This window comes from Heterodontus francisci, chromosome 1 (assembly GCF_036365525.1).
Source record: "Heterodontus francisci isolate sHetFra1 chromosome 1, sHetFra1.hap1, whole genome shotgun sequence".
Taxonomy (NCBI): Eukaryota; Metazoa; Chordata; class Chondrichthyes; order Heterodontiformes; family Heterodontidae; genus Heterodontus; species Heterodontus francisci.
The window spans coordinates 249816139-249837798 of record NC_090371.1 but is presented as its reverse complement, the minus strand read 5'-3'; the positions used below and the strand labels follow the sequence as shown (position 1 = coordinate 249837798).

The 21660-nt window shown below is 44.5% G+C and overlaps 1 protein-coding gene across 1 annotated transcript in view; it reads right to left on the bottom strand.

Moving 5' to 3' along the window:
* Positions 1-21660, bottom strand: part of fat4 (FAT atypical cadherin 4) — a 458079-nt gene that overhangs the window by 80986 nt on the left and 355433 nt on the right. The window contains exon 10 of the mRNA XM_068042747.1: positions 17213-21571. Coding sequence (XP_067898848.1) covers positions 17213-21571 — 4359 coding nt within the window. The remainder of the gene's footprint in view (positions 1-17212; positions 21572-21660) is intronic.

Here is a 21660-nt window from a genome sequence, read left to right as displayed (position 1 = left end):
AATGCCTCCCATTGCTCTGACACTGATTTGCCTTCAAGTAGCTGTTTCCAGTCTACTTTCGCTAAATCACTCCTCAGCTTAGTAAAATTGGCCGTGCCCCAATTGAGAACTTTAACTCCTGTTCTATTCTTGTCCTTTTCCATAATTATGTTAAAACTAACTGAATTATGATCACTACCACCAAAATGCTTTCCTACTGCCACTCCTTCCACCTGCCCATCTTCATTTCCTAAAACGAAGTCTAAAACTGTACCCACTCTTGTTGGACGCTACATCCTGGCCAAAAAAGTTCTCCTGAATGCACCTCAAAAATTCTGCTCCCTCAATTCCTTTCACACAAAAACTATCCCAGTTAATATTGGGGTAGTTAAAATCCCCTACTATTACTGCCCTATTGTTCTTGCACTTCTCAGAGATTTGCCTACATTTGAGGCCTCCATATGGCCTCATTTGTTGACCCTTCTACCATATCATCCCTTCTCACAGCTGTAATAGATTCTTTGACCAAAATAGCTACTCCCCCTCCTTTCTTTCCCCCTCGCTATTGCGTCTGAAAACCCGGGAAAGTTGAGCTGCTATTCCTGTCCCTCCTGAAGCCATGTTTCTGTAATCGCTATGATATCATACTGCCACGTGTCTATCTATGCCCTCAGCTCATCTGTTTTATTTGCTATACTCCTTGCATTGAAATAGATATCCTTGAGCACAGCCAAATTATTTTTTTAAATTTTCTAACCTTTGTTTCCTCTGTCTTCCAGACATCCATTAATTTTCTGCCTTCCATTTTCATTTCAGATTTTGTCCCAACTGAGTCTACCCTCAGGTCCCCATCCCCCTGCCAAACTAGCTGAAACCCTCGCCAACAGCACTAGCAAAACATACCGCAAGGAATTCAGTCCCGGCTCTGTTCAGGTGCAACCTGTCCAGCCTGTACAAGTCCCATCTCCCCCCGAGCCAATCCCAAAGTTCCAAGAATCTAAAGCCCTCCCTCCTGCACCATCTTTCCAGCCACGCATTCATCTGGCTTATTCTTCTCTTCCTGTACTCACTTGCCCATGGCACTGGGAATAATCCAGAGATTACTACTTTTGAGGTCCTGCTTGCTAATTTCTTACCTAGCTCCCTAAATTCTGACTGCAGGACCCTCTTTCTCCCTATGTCGTTGATTCCGATGTGGACCACAACTGCTGGCTGTTCACCCTCCCCCTTCAGGATGCTCTGCAGCCGCTCAGTGACATCTTTGACCTTGGCACCAGGGAAACAACACACCATGCTGGATTCATGTCTGTGGCTACAGAAACGCTTGTGTGTTCCCCTGACTATTGAATCACCTATCACTATGGCTTTTCTGGTCTTCCCTGTACCCCACTGTGCAGCTGAGCCACCCTTGGTGCCATGGACTTGGCTCTGGCTGCACTCCCCAGATGAACCATCACTCTCATCAGCATTCAGAACTGAATGCCTGTTGGAGAGTGAGATGGAACCAAGGGTCTCCTGCACCACCTGCACGTTTCTTTTTGACTGCCTGGCGGTCACCCATTCCCGCTCTCCCTGCATAATCTTAAGCTGTGGGGTGACCACATCTATAAATGTGCTATCCACTTAGCTCTCATCCTCATCAATGCACCGTAGTGTTGCCAGCTGCTGCTCAGGTTCCAGAAACAGGAGCTCAAGCTGCTTCAATTGACGACACTTACTGCTCAAATGGTTATCCAGGATACGGAAGCATCTTTGAGCTCCCACATAGCACAGGAGGTGCACTCCCGAGGTTGTATCAACCCTGCCATAGCTTTATTTATTAATTGACTCGTTGCTGCCAGTAAAAAATAAAGTTACCAGTACTAAAACACCTAAGAACTATTAATAAAACCTTACTGGTACTGATAAATCCTACTACTAATCAATACAGTTCACCAGTTAAAATAAACCGTACTCAAAAAAAGATAATACTCATCAGCTACTCACTTGTTCCTTATTATAAATGTGTAATTTTTTTTCTCATTTTTAGTCTGCCAGTTGTTGAGACGGGGTCCCTAAACTGCAATACTCACCAGCCAATCACCTATCTGCTTCCCTGTGATATCACACCTCTTTCTTCTGTTTCCGAATGCAAGCTCCGACTGGTTATAAGCGACAGTGAACCCTGCTGATTCACGCTGTTTATAGCCCCGTTGGTCTCGCTAATTTGCACTGTTCCGACTGAGTGCAGTCAAATTTACTTTTTCTTAATTAATTTATAGCTCCCCTCCCTCCCGAACTCCCTCACTTATCAAACTCCCTTCTTCACACTCTGTGCCCTCCAAGAGCACTCAGTGCAGACAAGCAGCACTGAGAGTCCCCTGAATTTATACTCTGAAAACAATGCTATGTCAGCTCTGCTAGAGCTCAGAAACCAGTTTAAGCTAGCTACCTAATTAACTAGCTGCAGCTACTCTCAGAGAGCTTGTATACCCCTGTTTAAACTGTAAGAAGCCTAACTTACCTCTTAACTTAAAGAAGAATTTCAACTAATTGCTAAATGTAAACAAAATAAAAACTAGACTTTAGAGAGATTAACCCTTATAATCCACTCACTTAACAAACTCCCTTCTTCACACTCTGTTCCCTCCAACAGCACTCAGTGCTGGTGCACAAACACAACTGGAATGTCAAAAGTTGCCTTTCTTCTTTACATGTGCTGATTTAGTTGCTCTGCATTTCAAGCAATTTTCTGTTTTATTTTAGTAAGATTAATACTTTTATCATGACAGACAGGTTATGATGGAAATTATCTAATGGAAAGAGTATGACAGGGAGGTGTTATTTGACAGGAAATATGTGGAAATAACATTTTTGATAGATGTTATAGATAAACAATGTGCGGTATTTTACAATCTCGCTGTGTATATATAACTTTCCCTCAAAAAAGAATGTAAGATCATCAAAATAAATGGAGATGCATGCATTATGATGTAGCAGGCAACAAAGTTCTGGGGCTGAATATTTGGGGCCAGCTGAAGGTGGGAACGGAGGTGGGGGCCCCCTGAAAATACTGGTGCTGGCCGGCATATCACTTGGAAGATGCCATTTGTCGCACTGGCCATTTGGGAGAGATGAATTCGGGGCCCAGAAACACCACCAGCCCCCATGAGGTGGGTAGGCAATTAGGTTCATTAAGAGCCTGGCTAAAGGTGATTTTAGGAGGCCGACTGGGATTTTATAGTCAGCCTCCAGTTTCCCAACATGATTCAGAGCAGATCAACTGCCTGGAGGTAGGCTGGGGTGCCAGCACTCCTGGCAGGCCTACAGGCCCTGCCTTCATGTCTGGGTGGGGTACAGCCAAAGACCATCCCGTAGAGGGATTCCTACCTCCCCATCCCCACCCTACAGTGCTGGCTGAAGTATAAGGGCTTGAAAGGGTTAATGTCTGGGACAGTGCAACACCTCCCACTATGATGATGTAAGAGATAACATGAGAGAGAGACTTGAAGAGATGAAGCAGCATCGCATCAGAGGAGTTAGACATACTTCAGTAAAGCTACATATAGTTCTTTAATAGGTAATAAACTAGTTATTGTTAAAACTTACTGAAGACTCAGTAATCTCTTCTAGCTAGACTAACCAAACATACAATATGGTGAACATCGGTGGTGGTTGCCATACAACACCCAGAAAATTTTGAAAGACAACTTTAAAGAAGGTTGAAAAGTCAGACCTAAAAAAGTGGCGCCAAAATTGCAGAACTTGAGAGAAGGCTGTAAGGAGCTCCAGAGCTGTTCCATGGACCAAGTGGAGGCACGGACAGTCAGGGCAGTCAGCTTGCAGAGGCATTCAGGCTGCACCACAGAGGCGTAGTAGTCTGAAAAAAAAATCCCTGTCCAGCAATCACAGGCTTCGAGTTGGAGAACCAAGCAATGGCTGGGGATCTGGTGAGGAACCCTAAAAAAGGGCTTAAATTGTTTTTAACTGCACACTAGACAGGCAACACTGGGAAAACTAAATCCCTAGCAAGGGTGAATCTGAGGTCTGTGCCATTACATGTGGCAACTGTGGAGCAGCATGAGAAAAAAAAGAGTGGCTACAAATACTTGATACTCCAGGTGAAGGGAGTGAAGGGATTATTGAAATAACACTGCAAAGCTACATTCAAGAAATAAATACCTAGACTAGCAAAGAGATTTCCCAGGGAAAGACAGTGACCACAGGCAAAATCAGTGCGTGGCTGAGCAGCGCGGGAAAACTTCCAATAATGGAAGGAAAATTTAAAACAGCAAGTAAACTACCTGGAAAATTTAGAAAAGCCATGGATCTTAAATACACAATACCAGAGAGGTTTGGACACATAGACAACCAAATCAAGCTCAAAACTGGTCACTTTGGAGAAAACAATTTTAGAGGTACAGAATGGCTTCAAAATTAGACAGCAAGTCTGAAGCAGAACAAGTCAGCACACTATTTTATTCCATAGGAGCAACAGCAGACAATGTTATTGCACAACAAAGTATTAATGAGACATCAGATAAATTTGACGAAGTCTTAAAAGCTTTTGATAATTATTTCAACTTGAGGAACAAGAAGATTCTAGCAAGGGCCAAATTCAACAGACGGGTCCAGAAACGGTGAATCGGTAGATGCTTCTATTAATGACCTTTACAGGTGAGTTGAAGGATGCAAATGTGGAGACCTAAAATCAGAATTAATACGAGACTGCATTGTAGTGGGTAATATTGATGAATCTTTCCCAGATTTATTGCAGTTTAAAGGAAGACCTGACCCTAAAAAAAGCAATACAGCTAGTGAGACAAACAGAGGTCCATAAGCAGAACAGAGCAATACTGAGAGGAGAAGAAAAACCTTGGTTCAGGAAACCTCTGATGACCATACAGTTCCTTAAGCATAGGACTATATAAGAAGCACCAGAAAAGAAGGTATACTTGGGAGGGAAAGTGCAAAACACCATGCCAGCGCTGTGGTACCAAAAAGACTCACAGGCACAAACAGTGTCCTGCAATTAAAGCAGAATGCTTTCACTGCAAGAAAGTTGGCCATGTTGGGAAGATGTGCCAAAGTAAAACCTCTACTTTCAGAGCTTCTAGAGGAAAAGTTTTCATGCAAAGAGCTATTAATGGAGTTGAACATTCTGCATCAAAAGGGAAATCAGAAAACTTCCCTGGTGAGATCAATGACCCTAATCATGCATTCTGGACTGCAGATATATATATGTCAACGGACATATCACCAATTTTAAAATAGACACTGGAGCAAGTCTAACAGTTTTATCAGGCCTTTGAATCTTTGGTTTACAGAAGAAAAAATTGGGCAGTGTACTTGCTCCTGATTTACTGGGCTTGAAAACATATGTGTGGAAGCTGAGCGATGACAGGAATAGCTTGACTGTGATGTGCTATGTGATCAAATTGTTGGCTGCATAGAAATTAGCACTGCAGCCTCACAGCTCCAGCGACCCGGGTTCAATTCTGGGTACTGCCTGTGTTGAGTTTGCAAGTTCTCCCTGTGTTTGCGTGGGTTTCCTCCGGGTGCTCCGGTTTCCTCCCACAGCCAAAGACTTGCAGGTTGATAGATAAATTGGCCATTATAAAATTGCCCCTAGTGTAGGTAGATGGTAGGAGAATGGTGGGGATGTGATAGAGAATATGGGGTTAATGTAGGATTAGTATAAATGGGTGATTGTTGGTCGGCACAGACTCGGTGGGCCAAAGGGCTTGTTTCGGTGCTGTATCTCTAAATAAATAAAATAAATAAATAACAAAGTGATTCCTGACAATGCTGGCCGCTACTGACGTCATCAGGCTGCGGCGCGGTGCGCACATGCGCAGACGGGCTCCTGCTCTCTGCGCATGCACTGCGTTCCGACTTGCCAGGACTGGTTAGCGCATGTGCCGATGACGTCATCGCGGGACGTGTGCATCTTCAGGCAATGCGCCTGGTCGGCCTCTGCGCATGTGCTTTATGCAACGCCAACGGATATTCACGCATGGGTCAACCTTCAGATATTTACGCATGCGTCAACCTTCGGATAATCATGCATGCATCAACCTTCGGATAATCACGCATGCATCAACCTTCGCCGCAAATTTCTGAAAGTGGAAGGAGGAGAGGTTTCGTCGGGCATTTTATCGCAATTATTTAGTCGTTTTGGAGATTTCAGTCTGCTTCATTTTTATTACAAAGAGGAGATTGCTCCAAGGTAAGTTGCTCTGAAAACATTTCCATTGTCTGGAACACTACATGTGCTCTAGTCCCTGTTGTAAGTTGCTCTGAAAACATTTCCATTGTCTGGGGCACTGCATGTGCTCCAGTCCCTGTCGTAAGTTGCTCTGAAAACATTTCCATTGTCTGGGGCACTGCATGTGCTCCAGTCCACTGCACTGCATTAAAATCCTTTCCATTATCTGGGGTGGGGGGTTGTGGGGAGTCGGGGAGGTGGGGGGAGAGGGGGAGGGGGGGATGGTGGGCTGGGGGAGAGGGGGTAGGTAGGGGGTGGGAGGTAGAGAGGAGGACTGGGGTGTGGGGGGAGAGGGGGGGAGGTAGGGGGTGGGAGGTAGAGAGGGGGGTAGGGGTGTAGTGGGAGGGAGTAAAATTCAGAAGTGCCTGAAGAGGGGGATGCAAAAGACAGGGACCAGACAACTGCAATGCCTGCAGTACAGTTGAGAAGTAGGGGAGAGAATGGCTGGATGGGGGATCTGCAGCTGGAGGGAACGGCTGGATGGTGGGGGCCGGAAGTGAGAGGCCATAGAGAGCCGTGGGGAGCAAGCGGCCGAAGACCTTGGTGTCGCCGGGTGGGGGACCGGCCGGTATGTCTTTTGCTGTTGCAAGTTTATGGCGCGTGCGCAGAAAAACGCACTCCTCCTCCCTCTCCCGCCTCTCTCCGGCCGCTCCGCTCTCCCCCTCTACCCCCACCGCTGCTCTCTCCGGCCATTCCACTCCTCCCCAGCCCGTTCGCTCGCCCACACCCCGGCCACTCCGCTCCCCGCCCCCCTCTCCCCGGCCCGCTCCGCTCCCCCCCTCCCCCCCGGCCTGTTCACTTGCGCTCTCACTCCGGCCATGTGTGTGCTGCCAGGTTGCCTCCGTGTGATTATTTGAGCAGCGCCATCTTTAGTCCTGGCAGCTGCCTAAAGTCGCAGACTGTGACGTTTTAGTAGCACATACTGCATTTGCGCATGTGCCACAGCAGCGTCACCTAGCGGTAGCGTTGTCAGCAAATGCAGCCTATAAATAATGGCCACTTGCATGAGATAACGAAGTGCAGGTGGGAGAAGAGGAGGTAAGTTAATTATATTTCGTGATATGTGCTGGGAAACCATTGTCTCCTGGAGTTTATTTGATTGCCTTAGGGAGTCGGGCATTAATTTCCTAGATGTTTTCCTGAAGTAGTCCATTTTTTTCTCTTTTTTGCCTCTCCAGGAGATTGGAGACAGTAGTTCATAAACTTGAAGGGAAAATTTACAGGGCCATAGGGTAACAGCAGAGGTTTGGGACTAATTTGATGGCTTTGCCAAGGAGCCTGCACAGTTGTGATGGGCCAAATGGCACCCTTCTGTTCTGTATTTGACTGTGATACTATGAAGTTGTATTGTCCAGTGTTAGAACAGTGTTGAGTCTGATGATTTTTTCTTGCCCTTTTCCTCTGTTCATATGTATGATTATGAAACATTAAACTCTATCCTTTTAAAAACAGCTCTGAGTGAGTGGTATCCCGATGGACCAAATATGTTGTGTCAGAGTGCTCTGATGCAGGTTTTTGCCTAGTATGATTGACATATGTTTTCACATATGAAGGGAAAGGGATAGAAGCAGTGGCCTTGGAAAGAAAACGAACAGGGAGGAGAAAAAATTGGATAACAGAGAGAAAGGATTTTGCACACACAAGGAAACAGACTTGCAGGGCTATGTGGGATCGAGTGGGGGAGTGAGACTGACTGGATAGTTTTGTGGAGAGCTGGCATGGACGTGATGGGTTGAATGGCCTCCTTCTGTGCTGTACATGACTCTATGGGCTGGATTGTAAGAGCCCACCGGCGCTCTCGGCGGTGAGCTAGAGCCTCCGCAATCTTCAGCGCAATGGCTCATTTAAGTGGCCGGGGCGGCCCAAACCCCCCCAGTCACATGGAGGGGACGGGCTGTCTGACTTGGGCAATGGCGTTGACAGTCTCCATGCAGGCACTGGCGCTATTTTTTAAAGGGCAGCCAGTCCTGCTGGCAAATTCTAAAGTTGAGCCCCCCTGCAAAATTTACAAAAGAAAATTGTAATGCCCCTTTCCAACCTCCCAATAAAAAGCAGAGCCTCGCCAACGTCGGGAGGATTGGGCTGGTCCCTCCCGGAGTCTGCCTCCGAGGCGGGCTTCTGCCACAACCATCTTCCGGCACCCCCCGCCACAGAGCCCGGTGTCATGGACTTTGTATAATCCAACCCTATGACAACGAACTATGGTTATCAATGCATTGCCTGCAACCAGCAGAAACTCAGTTACATGGTCCAGGAGGAATTGAACTGAAAGTCAAGGGAAAGCTACAGGCAACACTCCAGTAAAAGGGAAAGCAGATATTGGAAGCACCGCATGTTCTACAGAATCAAGCATTTCTCTTTTAAGTAGAAGAACTTGTATAGACCTTAATCTTATCAGGAAAGTGGAAGCAGAAGCATTGTCCAGAGCTAACGTTGACCATCCTACACAACAGGATGTTAACTTCATGAATGAGATTGAGTCATATTCTCAGTTCACTGCATCACAATGGTCGGCAAGCTCAAAAAAGCTCCAAGAAATTCGTCATTCTTAGAAGCAAGACGAGGAATGCATCTGTATCGGCCAATATTGCATGCAAGGTTGGCCACAGCAGTGTCCCTATGTTATGGTGATGAAAATCTTCTTCGAGTACAGAAAGCACTTTACTATTGTGGATGATTTGCTGGTATATGACGAGAGGCTGGTGATTCTGGTCTCATTCCGGGCAGACATTTTGGAGAAAATAAACCAGGGCCACATGGGTATCACGAAATACAGAGCACGGGCTCAGTTGTCCATGAGAGATATAGAAGAAATGATTTCTAATTGCCAGGGCATGTGCAGTGCACAGACCAGACCAGAAGGAACCCCTTATCTTGGCCCAATTTCCAAACAGACTGTGGGAACTTTTGGGGATGGATCTATTCAAGTTTAATGGGAAATCCTACCTGATTGTCATTATTTTTCCAGGTGGACTGAAGCCAAACTTTTGTATACAATGACTACTGAGAAGTCATTCAAGCTTTAACGGAGATCTTTGCAACACATGGCATTCTTGACCAGGTTGTCTCCGATAATGGTCCACAATTTGCAAACGACTACTTGCGCTTTGCAGAAAAATGTGAATTTGTCCATCTTACAAGTTCTCCTCGATATCCTCAATCTGCTGTTGTATCTGAACGAGGAGTCAGAACTATCAAAGCACTGTTAAGCAAGAATGAAGATTTTCAAACAGCACTCCTAAACAACAGATCTCCATTGTTATGTGGATTAGCACCATCAGAATTGTTGATGGAAAGGACACTCAAAACAAAACTTCCCATCCTACCCAAAAAAATGCTTCCAGAGCTAGAAATATCAGAGAGTTCAAGATAGAGAAAAGTCTTTTTGAAAACAACAAGCTTTAGCATCTGAGGGTAAAGCAGTGGATGTGGTGTATATGGATTTCAGTAAGGCGTTTGATAAGGTTCCCCACGGTAGGCTATTGCAGAAAATACGGAAGTATGGGGTTGAAGGTGATTTAGAGCTTTGGATCAGAAATTGGCTAGCTGAAAGAAGACAGAGGGTGGTGGTTGATGGCAAATGTTCATCCTGGAGTTTAGTTACTAGTGGTGTACCGCAAGGATCTGTTTTGGGGCCACTGCTGTTTGTCATTTTTATAAATGACCTGGAAGAGGGTGTAGAAGGGTGGGTTAGTAAATTTGCGGATGACACGAAGGTAGGTGGAGATATGGATAGTGCCGAAGGATGTTGTGGGGTACAGAGGGACATAGATAGGCTGCAGAGCTGGGCTGAGAGATGGCAAATGGAGTTTAATGCGGAAAAGTGTGAGGTGATTCACTTTGGAAGGAGTAACAGGAATGCAGAGTACTGGGCTAATGGGAAGATTCTTGGTAGTGTAGATGAACAGAGAGATCTTGGTGTCCAGGTACATAAATCCCTGAAAGTTGCTACCCAGGTTAATAGGGCTGTTAAGAAGGCATATGGTGTGTTAGCTTTTATTAGTAGGGGGATCGAGTTTCGGAGCCACGAGGTCATGCTGCAGCTGTACAAAACTCTGGTGAGACCGCACCTGGAGTATTGCGTGCAGTTCTGGTCACCGCATTATAGGAAGGATGTGGAAGCTTTGGAAAGGGTGCAGAGGAGATTTACTAGGATGTTGCCTGGTATGGAGGGAAGGTCTTACGAGGAAAGGCTGAGGGACTTGAGGTTGTTTTCGTTGGAGAGAAGGAGGAGGAGAGGTGACTTAATAGAGACATATAAGATAATCAGAGGGTTAGATAGGGTGGATAGTGAGAGTCTTTTTCCTCGGATGGTGATGGCAAACACGAGGGGACATAGCTTTAAGTTGAGGGGTGATAGATATAGGACAGATGTTAGAGGTAGTTTCTTTACTCAGAGAGTAGTAGGGGCGTGGAACGCCCTGCCTGCAACAGTAGTAGACTCTCCAACTTTAAGGGCATTTAAGTGGTCATTGGATAGACATATGGATGAATATGGAATAGTGTAGGTCAGATGGTTTCACAGGTCGGCGCAACATCGAGGGCCGAAGGGCCTGTACTGCGCTGTAATGTTCTAATAACTGTAACAGGAGATATCATACCAGGAACCTACCTTAGTTGATGGAAGGAGAAAAGGTATGGGTACGAGACCAAGGCAGAGAAGGATCCAGCGAAATAATAATTAACAGAGATCTTATTTAGTACATACTTCAGAAGGTACTGTCATGCCCATTTGTGTGACGTGGATGGTTCCTACAGTTCCACGCCCCACCTGAATTGCAGCGAGTGTATTTGTATTAGAGTTTAGCCCCTTGGTGTTTTATTTTTCAAATAATCAGACAGTGACAGGTTGTCTTGGAGGTTTTAAAACAGAAGAGTCAATTGTTTATTGATCAGTACACCCTATCCCAAAACTGTTGCAATCGCATTCACGCATGCACACACACGCACACACACACACACACACACACACACACACACACACACACACACACACACACACACACACACACACACACACACACACACACACACACACACACACACACACACACAAAGAAACAGATAGAGAAGGGAAAGAGGAAGGTTTTTTTCAAGGGGGAGAAAGGTTACGATAAACCTGTCGAATTCTCTTGAGACACAAGTTCTAGATGGTTGCAGGCCTGAAATGATTGTAGATTTCTCTTGATTGAAGGTTCTGTTGAAGATGGTGGGTCACTTCCACTCTCATTGCTGCCTACTGTAGATGTCAGAATTTTTCAGCAGGGCATATGCTTTCTGGCTTTCTGGAATGTCAGCTGTTAGAAGTAGCTTCACCCTCTGTGTCAGTCTCTCTCTGTCTCTGGCTGTCTTTTATTAAGGTAAAACTGTGTCACTTCTCACCTCCTGTTAGGAGACATTCTGATTTCTCCCCAAGGTGATCGCACAATGGCGCAGGATGTGACTATTTCACACCTCCTTTGTTTTAGAAGAAGACATTCAATTCTGGAATTTGTTAGGATAGGTGTAAGATGGGGTTTATTTACATCTTTTGGCTTTGTCAGACTGTTTGAATACACAAAGGCTAAACCCCTTTATTCTTCAGCGGTCATTTTGGACCATAGTTCACTTTTTAAAACAAAGGTTCATTTTTTAAAGACAAGGTCTATTTTTTCATAACTCTTCAGAGTTAGCCCGTGAATGGTGTATCATCGCAATTTTGATGTGTGTGACGGTACTATAAGAAGAAACAGGAGAAATCTTATTTCTATTCATCAAAGACATCAACCATACATTTGGATGAACTAGATGTTGAACCAGATAGCACCGGATACTACAAATCTCAATGAAGGCCATCCAAGTCAAAAGACAAGAGTTAAGAGAAAGACTACTGATCTTCCGAGCCTGACAACAACATGATCAGGGAGAGTTATGAAGTCTCCTGACAAATTGAATCTGTGATGCCAGAGACTTAGGGGAAATGGGGTAGTATGTAAAAGTAGAAATGAATGCACAAAAAATATATGGACAAAGACTCGGGAGGAGATCTAGGGCTGAATTTTATTGGTGCACTGCACATCGCATCAGCACACTTTGAACTCGGCGGCCTTCAGGCACAGAAGCGCCGTCACTGAGCCCACGCGTTACTTCACGCGGGGGCTCATTTAAATGGAGAGGGCGGAGCGGCTGCCCCCGATGACATAGAGGGGGCGGCAGCTCCATCCCCAGTAATGGCATCCGGCGCCACCGTGCAGGCGCCGACGCCGTTTTTAAAGGGCTTCAAGCCCGTAGCATAGATTTGTATTTTTAAAGGTTAACACTGGTCATTTTATTAAAAAAATATTAAAAGCTGGAGGTCCTTTCCCAACCCCCCCAGTGTTTTTTTTATTGGCTGATATGAATAAAATCTAGTTCAGTCCCAACTTGAACTTCCTCCGCCCCCCCACACTCTTCAGATTTGCCCTTCAACCCCTTCCCACCATCCCCACAGCCAATATGAGTTGTTTTTCCCGCCTACCCACCTTTCCCCCCGCCCTGATAATTTCAATCCTCCCCCCTCCCCACCAGTGTCTCGCCTCAGAACTCTGAACGGAGTTCCGAAGGCATACGAGTTGCAGCTGGCAGCCCTAAAATCGGCTTGGACGGCTGCTGGGACTAGGTAAGTTAATTAGCATTTTGTTTTCATTAACGTAAATATTTAAATGAAAGCCCCACTGCTCAGCGGCGGGGGGACCGCACCGAGGTCCCGCTGCTGCCAGTAAAATGCAATGGGGCCTTTTCGGTGTCAGGGGTCGAGGCGGGCCTCTCCCGGCAGAATTTTACGGGCCCCCCACCCCCGCCATGACCCCCAACGTTGAGGGGCTGGCAAAATTCAGCACTTAGTATAAGCGTTTGAAAAGGGTTACTGTCTGGGACGGTGTGAGTAACACCTCCTCCTACAATGATGTAAGACATCACATGGAGAGAGAGATTTGAAGAGAAGAAGCAGCATGGCATCAGAGGAGTGAGACATACTTCAGTAAAGCTGTATGTAGTTCTTTAATATGTAATAAACTAGTTATTGTTCAAAACTTACCGAAGACTCACTAATCTCTTCTAGCTAGACTAACAAAGCACACAACAGTAGCCTGGTTGCTTCTTCTGTTTTTGTTTAAAAGGTGGCTGAGATTGCACCTTCTTGTTGAAGCGCCTTCCCGGTTACTAACCATGTACTTCTCTGAAGCTGGAAGGCCTCTGATTGGCCCTTCAGCTTCGAGAGCCTGCCCACCACCCTTAATTGGACAGGAAACCAATTTCCACGCCAATTAAGGGCTCACCCACTTGAAAATCTTAACTTTAATCAATTTTCCTCCAGAGGCGGGTTTCCGACCTGAAAACAAACCCGGCTCCTGCTTCCTGCCTCCATAGCGAAAATTCAGCTCCCTGTATTGAGGCACAATTAATAAATATTCTAAAATTAAATTTTAAAAATATGAATGTAAGTGTCAACATATGGACCAAGTAGACAAATGGATGGCTATAAAACCCTGCCTCCTCCGTTTGGGGGATATTTTACGGTACTCAGTTAGTTAACTGCCTGGCGGCGGGGTCCCCAACCCTTTAAGGATGAGGATCTCACCTCTAAGAACTGACGGCCAATCCGAGGCATGGTAGCTCAGCAGCACCACCAGGACCAATAGCCACTGCTAGTATAGGCCCAGGCCCAGGAAGAGCGGTGGAGGCCTGGAATGCAGGTAGGTGGGGCGGGCTTGCTGGGGACAGTCAGGCAGGCCCCGGCGAGGGGGTGGGGTTTGTTGATGGAGGCGCCGGTGTGGGGGGGGGGCGGGGTGCGGGAGGAGTGAGGTGGCGGTGGTGGCGCAGGGGTGGCCTTTGCTGCTGGGGGCCCTACACGGGCTGCCGATTGCCCCTAAAAGTGATAAGCTGAAGTTTATATATTCAAATATGTAAGTCTGGTTTCTTAATGTGAAAACAAACAATTTAACGAAAATGCATTCCTTTACTGTAATAAAGCATATGAAACAGGAAACAATCATTCCAGAAAAGGCAGAACAGAAAAATGAACACCAACTCCTGTTTAGTTTAGTTTAGTTTAGAGATACAGCACTGAAACAGGCCCTTCGGCCCACCGAGTCTGTGCCGACCATCAACCACCCATTTATACTCATCCTACACTAATTCCATATTCCTACCAAATCCCCACCTGTCCCTACCACCTACCTATACTAGGGGCAATTTATAATGGCCAATTAACCTATCAACCAGCAAGTCTTTAGCATGTGGGAGGAAACCGGAGCACCCGGAGGAAACCCACGCAGACACAGGGAGAACTTGCAAACTCCACACAGGCAGTACCCAGAATTGAACCCGGATCGCTGGAGCTGTGAGGCTGCGGTGCTAACCACTGCACCACTGTGCACTATTTTTTAAACAGAAGACAAAATGTCCTAAAACATCATTGACTAACTCAACTCTAGGGCATACGGATTTAAAATTTAATATGACATTGGGCTGTGATAATCTCTTTTGATTATCCTCAGCCTAAGAAAGTAGAATAAGTTAACTAAAATGAGGCACAATCCAGCTGGCAAAATATAATCCATCATAATAAGAGGTAGATTTGCTGGACTGTGATGAAAGGCACATTGTTTCGGTCTGTAGCTGATGGTTTAAAATATGAAAATATTTATATGCATGTGCACACTTACCATCATTAAAAAAGTGAATGATTCATTCAAAAAATCATAATATACATCCACAAGAGGTAATAAAATTAGAAAATTCTTGGATACAAGTGATGTTAATACTGATTACTTGGTCTGTCATGTTTGCACAAAAATGCAATTTTACTACTTTTCTGTACATTTCAGACATTTACAGGAAGACTGGAAAATTGCACTTGATAAATGATGGCTTACTGGTACAAATGCTGCAAATTGTGCAATTGTACATTGCCAGATGTATTCTTGTACTGAAAATATGTCAACTTTTTTGGGGGGGAAACAGAACATCTTGTTTTACACCAATTACTTCCAATACCAACTATGCGATGTCTGGAGAATTCAGGACCCAGGTTTTTTGAAGACCCTCATCCCTTTAACTTTTGAAAATTATTTTCTTTTAGAGGCACTGCAAAGGTTTAAAATGAAATAATATCTACTTGATTATTTAAATTGTGAAATTTTTGAGGTGCTCAATAAAAGCAATAAAAATAAAAGTATTCTAAAATGACGTGACGAGTATAATCACGTGTATAAATAGATTTATGGTGACAGTTTGAAAAATCAATTCCTTACTATCAATCTCTAGAAAATTATTATTTCAGTACAAAAAGGAATTGTTGAACCAAACATTTAAAATTATCTAGGGTATTTAAATCAACTTGATTTAATTCAAAAGGCTATATTCACCTCACTACATTAGAAGTGTCTCACTTTAGCCATTGTTAAGATTACTCTATCTCTTTCTTGTGCACTGTATCTTGGCTCCCAACTCTTTTGTTAATTTTTTTTAGGACCAGCTACAAGAAGGAATGTCAGAACAACCTGAGGTGACCATCATTCCTTCATTCCTGTTTACTTCCATCTTTGCCTACAGAGTAAAACTACAGTGTAAATGGAAACTCACTGGGGTGAATTTTATAAGCCCGGCGAAGAACATGGCGGCCCGCCCGTGCAGGCCGCATGCCAAACAGCTGCTGCGATTCCAAGCGCGATGGCTCATTTAAATAGCTGGGGCAGGCCGCACCCCCGATCACGTGGATGGGGTGGGAAGTCCGGCCCCACAATGGCATTAGCTGCCGATTTGCAGGCATTGACACCATTTTTAAAGGACTGTTAGCCCTAATGGCAGATTTAAATATTTTGAGAAACATTTAATGAAATTAAATAAATACATCTCTTTTGCCCCTCTCCCACCCCCCCCAATAACAATTAAATGATTTGCCCTTACCCCCTCAAAACACTTACCTTTTCCATCTGACCTTGCCCCCCCCAAACTGCTCAAACTTTAAGCTACAACCCTTCATACAATCCTCTACACCCATGACGTTAATTTGACCCCGTCCCCCATCTTCTGCACTGAGAAACCAACTTCCTCCCCCCCTCCCCACCAGTGTTGCACCTCGTTTCCTCGGACCGGGAGTCCTGGCCGCCAGACCAAAGATCACAGAGGGACATCGGGAGGCAATGTAAGTTTATTTCAATTAATTATTTTAATTGATTTAAATATTCAAATTATGGTCCTGTTGCTGAGCAGCGGGGGGCCCCCATGAGGCTTCGCCGCCGTCAGTAATATCGGGCCGGGCCCTGCCAGTGTCGAAGTCCATGGCAGGCCTCATCCGGGGCCATCTTCAGGCTCCCCCCCACCACGCATCCCGACGTCGAAGGCTCCATAAAATCCAACCCGCTAAGTGGAGACTGGTGGGTATCTCAACACCCAATGGCAACCACAATTGCTCAATTTAGATAACTTAAGTAACTTTCTCTTCAAACATATTTGACCAGTATCTTAGTGCATCAGCACATTGAGAGATTTTAGTTTATCTTCCCTGTCATGCATTCTTTTATACCCTCTCGAGGCTTCCTGCCCCATGTGCTAGCCTTCAGGATAAAGAATGAGCAGACGACCTGCTACTGGTATTCTGTGATTGTCACTCAGTGACCACCCTCAGGAAGCATGTAAGGGTGGCCCGAATTGGTGCTTTCTCTGATTTTCCCTCACTACCTTGGGATGGGGGGAGGGGTGGGGGAGGAAAACCTTGTTTATGTTTGCTACATTCCTTTACTGGCCTCTCAGAGTTGAGGAATTAACCATGTGGACATTCAACTCCAAGGACTTGCACAGCACAATGGCACCATCAACTGCCTAAAAAGTTATTTCTCAAGGTTATTGTTATTTTAAACACAAAATATCCACAAAAAAAAACAATTTAGACAAAAAGTAATGAATGTATTTTGTAATAACTATTACTGAATAAAGAATTAAAAAGAGGATTCCCAGAGTAAATACCTGTATATCCGGCTTTACAAGCACAGCTAAAACCTCCTGGGAAGTTCTGGCAAGTTCCACCACTTTTGCAGGGATTTGACTGACATTCATTGATGTCTCTTTCACAAGCAGTGCCCATGAATCCTTCAGGGCAGGTACAAGAAAATCTACTTATTAAATTGTGGCAAATTCCACCATTGTGGCAAGGGAATGGAACACATTCATCTATGTCAGTTTCGCAGGCATGTCCAGAATATCCTGGCAGACATCGACAGACGAATGGTTGTAGAGCTGTATTGGCCACAACGACCACTGGGATGCTTTCTTCACTTTGTAATGACGGACCAACGGCAAGCCTTTTCACGCAGCTTCCACCATTCCGACATGGGTTGTTTGTGCAAGGGTCATGGTCCACTGAGTCTATTCGTACTCCACTCTGTCTGTGTAAGGTTTCCTTGATGGTCTCAAAAAAAGTGGCAACCCCACTGGAGCTTACATACTGATTGCTAAATCGTTTCACAGCTGCCATTATGTATGTTTTGTCATCTTGTTCATAAAAACCATAGATCTGCACTGCAGTTCCCATCCCTGCGAGCTGAGAGTTAACAATTCGTAGGAAGTGAAGGTAGTGGTTGGTAAGAAAATCTTCGACAGATGCAATATTCAGGCGAAGAAGGACACTGTTGTCTATGGTCACGTTATTGAATCCCGTGAAGAAAACATGGACATTATTGTTTACAGCACTGTGTAACCCGTCACTACTACGGACAATCAGATCAAAAGTTCCATCTGTTGACCTTGGCTGGGAATTTAGATTGCATGTACCTTTAGGGATGCTAAAAAGAGTTGTAGACCCCATAGTCAGAGTACAGCGGAAAGTATCCAAAATATCTGGATCTTGGGGCTTCACACTGGCCAAAACCCCACCGGGAAATAGGTTTCCAAAATAGTGAACAAATATCTCTACTGTTCTGTGCTCAGATGGATTATCATTCTGATCATGTATGGTGACATGCACAGTTCCTGTGGAAGACATCTGTGGAGTGCCAGAATCACGAGTGACCACTGTCAAGTAGAAATCGCTGATCTGCTCTCTGTCAATTTCTCTAGTTGTAGTAAGGATCCCTTCGGAGCTAAGACTGAAGTAGCTGGTAGCAGGGCCTGTACTGAGCAAATGGTAGGTGAATGGACCTTGGTTTGGTGGAAGGTCTGGATCAGTGGCATTAAGTGTCATCACTATAACCCCTGCACGTTGGTTCTCTACAACTTCTCCGCTCATGGATGTTAAAGTAGGCCCGTTGTCATTAATATCCTCCAGGCTGACAAGTAAATAGGTGCTACCTGTGGCTGGAGGCACTCCTGAATCAATAGCTAAAATAGAGAGGTTGTATACAGGTATGGACTCACGATCCAGTTCTGCTGCCACTGAAACCTGGCCAGACTGTGAGTCAATAGAAAAGGCACCCTTTTCATTTCCAGCTCCAATGCGATAAGTGAATCTGCTCCAGCTGGGAACTGAATCAGAGTCAAAGGCACTTACAAAAATGACATGAGCTTCTGGTGCAGTCCCCTCATTAGTCTGTACAGAGTACTCCTCAGATGTAAAAACAGGAGGATCATTGGCATCCAGTACAGTAATATTCACAAAGACTTCATCAACATCAAATCCACGGATGCTTCCAGCATTCTTAGCCAGAACCCTCAAAGAAATTTTTTCTTCCTTTTCCCGATCAAGCTGCCCTGATACAAAAATTTGTCCAGTCTTTTCATCAATCCTGAACCCTTTTTTTCTGCTTTTACCAAAAAGTAGGTAACTGACTACTCCATCATTCCCAAGATCTCGATCACTTGCAAATACTTCCCCAACAGTGGTTCCTTTCGAAGCAGCTTCTGAGATCTCAAAACTATACTGTCTGGACACAAACCGTGGGACATATTCATTCACACCACTGAGCTGCACATAAACATTGGCAAAGCTAAAGCGGTCCTCATCCGGGATGTTAAAGGCTTTCACATATAGATGATAACTCTGTTTTGTTTCAAAGTCCAAAAATCCTTGAGTCGTGATGACTCCAGTGTTTGGATTAATGACAAAAAGATCGCTGTCAGTTGTCTCAATTGCATAGGCTATCACAGCATTACCTCCAGAATCTGCATCTGTGGCATTTAGTTGAACTACTGTTGTACCACTTGGAGCATTTTCTGATATAATTGGGAAGTACTCATCTGGACTGAACAGTGGTGCATTATCATTTGAATCAGTCACATGAATAGTAATGATAAGGTAGCCAGTTCTTTTCACCCAACCACCATCTTCAGCACTTATGGTCAGTTCATGCATTTGCTGAGACTCATAATCCAGATGTCCAGCTAGAGAAATAGCACCAGTTGAATTAAAAATAGAGAACAATCGTGCCTCATTTCCTTTAGAAATGTTATATCTGATTAACCCATTCATATCAGCATCTTTATCTCTGGCTGAAACAGTTCTAATGACTGTTCCAGTGGCGAGGCTCTCAGGAACTGTGATGCTAATGTGGCTCTGAGAGAACTCAGGTGTGTGCAGATTCTCTTCAGTTACCAAAATGCGAACAGTGGATCTTGTGGACAGGGGAGGATTACCTTTATCCATTGCTGTAATTATGATTAAAAACACTTTATTCACACTGACTCTCAGAGAGGAAGCAACAGACACCCAACCATTATTCTTGTTCAGTGCAAATTGATTTGAACTGTTTCCACCAGTAATGTGATACTCTATTTCTGAATTCAGGTTGTAATCTTTGTCATCCACTGCAGTGACTTTGATTAACCTTGTACCAACCTTGACATTCTTAGTAACAGGAGTGAAGTATTTTTCAGATTCAAACTGTGGTGCATTGTCATTACTGTCCACAATGTTGATAATGACTGTGGTTTCACTCATCAAGGGAATTCTACCTCGGTCTGAGGCCGTTACAATAAAACTGTGCCTGTTTATATTTAGATTGTTCGAACCTGTGGAATTGTGATATTTTACATATTGTTTGGTACAGATCTCTCCTGTGCTGGAATTTATTCGAAAGAATTCTGACTGGGATTTAATGAAGTAAAATACTTGACCATTAAGGCCACTGTCAGGATCAGTAGCTACTACCTGAGTAACTCTGGAGCCAATCTCTGTGAGCTCTGGGTAATCTAGGTAGTATGAAGGATGAGTAAATCGTGGGGCGTTATCATTTACATCTGTCACAAAAACAGTAATGTCTGTATTCACTGTCCATCCAGAATCGTGGGCATAAACTTTGACTGTGTAGCGTTCCACATCTTCTCGATTCAGAGGCCTGCTGACTGTGATATCTCCGGTCTTTGGATTTATGGAGAAGGGAAGACTTACATCTGTTATAGAGTACCGACTAACAGCATTCACTCCAGTGTCCTCATCTGAAGTAGTAACACGTGTCACAGTGTAGCCAATAGCAGCATTTTCAGGTACTTGAGCACTAAATATCTGTGAGAATCTTGGAGCATTGTCATTTTCATCCAAGACGTTGATAATGACATGACACAAAGAGCTCCTTGAAGAAGCTCCTTTATCAGTTGCTTGTACAGTTAACTTGTACTGGGCATTCTTTTCTCTGTCCAATTGTCTAGTATTCCTGATATCACCAGTTTCTCTGTTGATGTTGAAATTATTGCCTTTGTTACCATCCACTATGGTATATTCTATTTGACCATTAGGACCATTGTCCTTATCTTCTGCTACAACTGTGATTATTTTCTGTGAGAAGGTATTCTCCATTACATGTGCCGTGAAAGGATCCTGCTTAAAAACTGGTGCATTGTCATTGACATCTAGCACAGCTATATCCAATTGCTTATAGGAAGAGTAGGGAGGAAACCCCATATCTCTGGCTTCGATCCACAGCACATAATTCTGAACAGCTTCAAAATCTAACGGCTTCGTGAGAACAAGTTTCCCTGTAAGCTGATCAATGTGGAAGACATCACCAAGGTTACCATTGGCTATATAATAGGATAATGACCCCCTTACGTGACTCCTTGTGGAAGAGGCTGACACTGTTGTAATATAGGTACCAATCTTCTGGTCTTCCGGAAATATAAAAGTCTGTTGCCCTGCATTGATTTGAGGAAAATCAGCCTCATTTCCAAATCTCACTGTCACAGTGGTGGAGTCTGACATTGGATACGTTCCACTGTCTTTAACATTAACAGTAACAGTTATGTCAATGCCTCCAGTTAACTTTTGGGCAGCCATGATAGCACCGCGGCTTGGATCAATCTGGAATTTTTCCACATTTCTTCCCGTCAAGGAATACTGGAGTTCTGCATTCAGGCCTTCATCAGCATCAGAGACTGTCACAGCAAACACGAATGAACCTGCATACAGGAGGAAAAGGAAACTTATTCGGAGACTGTTTTTGTGCACACAATTCAAGTAGATCTGCTACAAAACATTACAAAGAAAT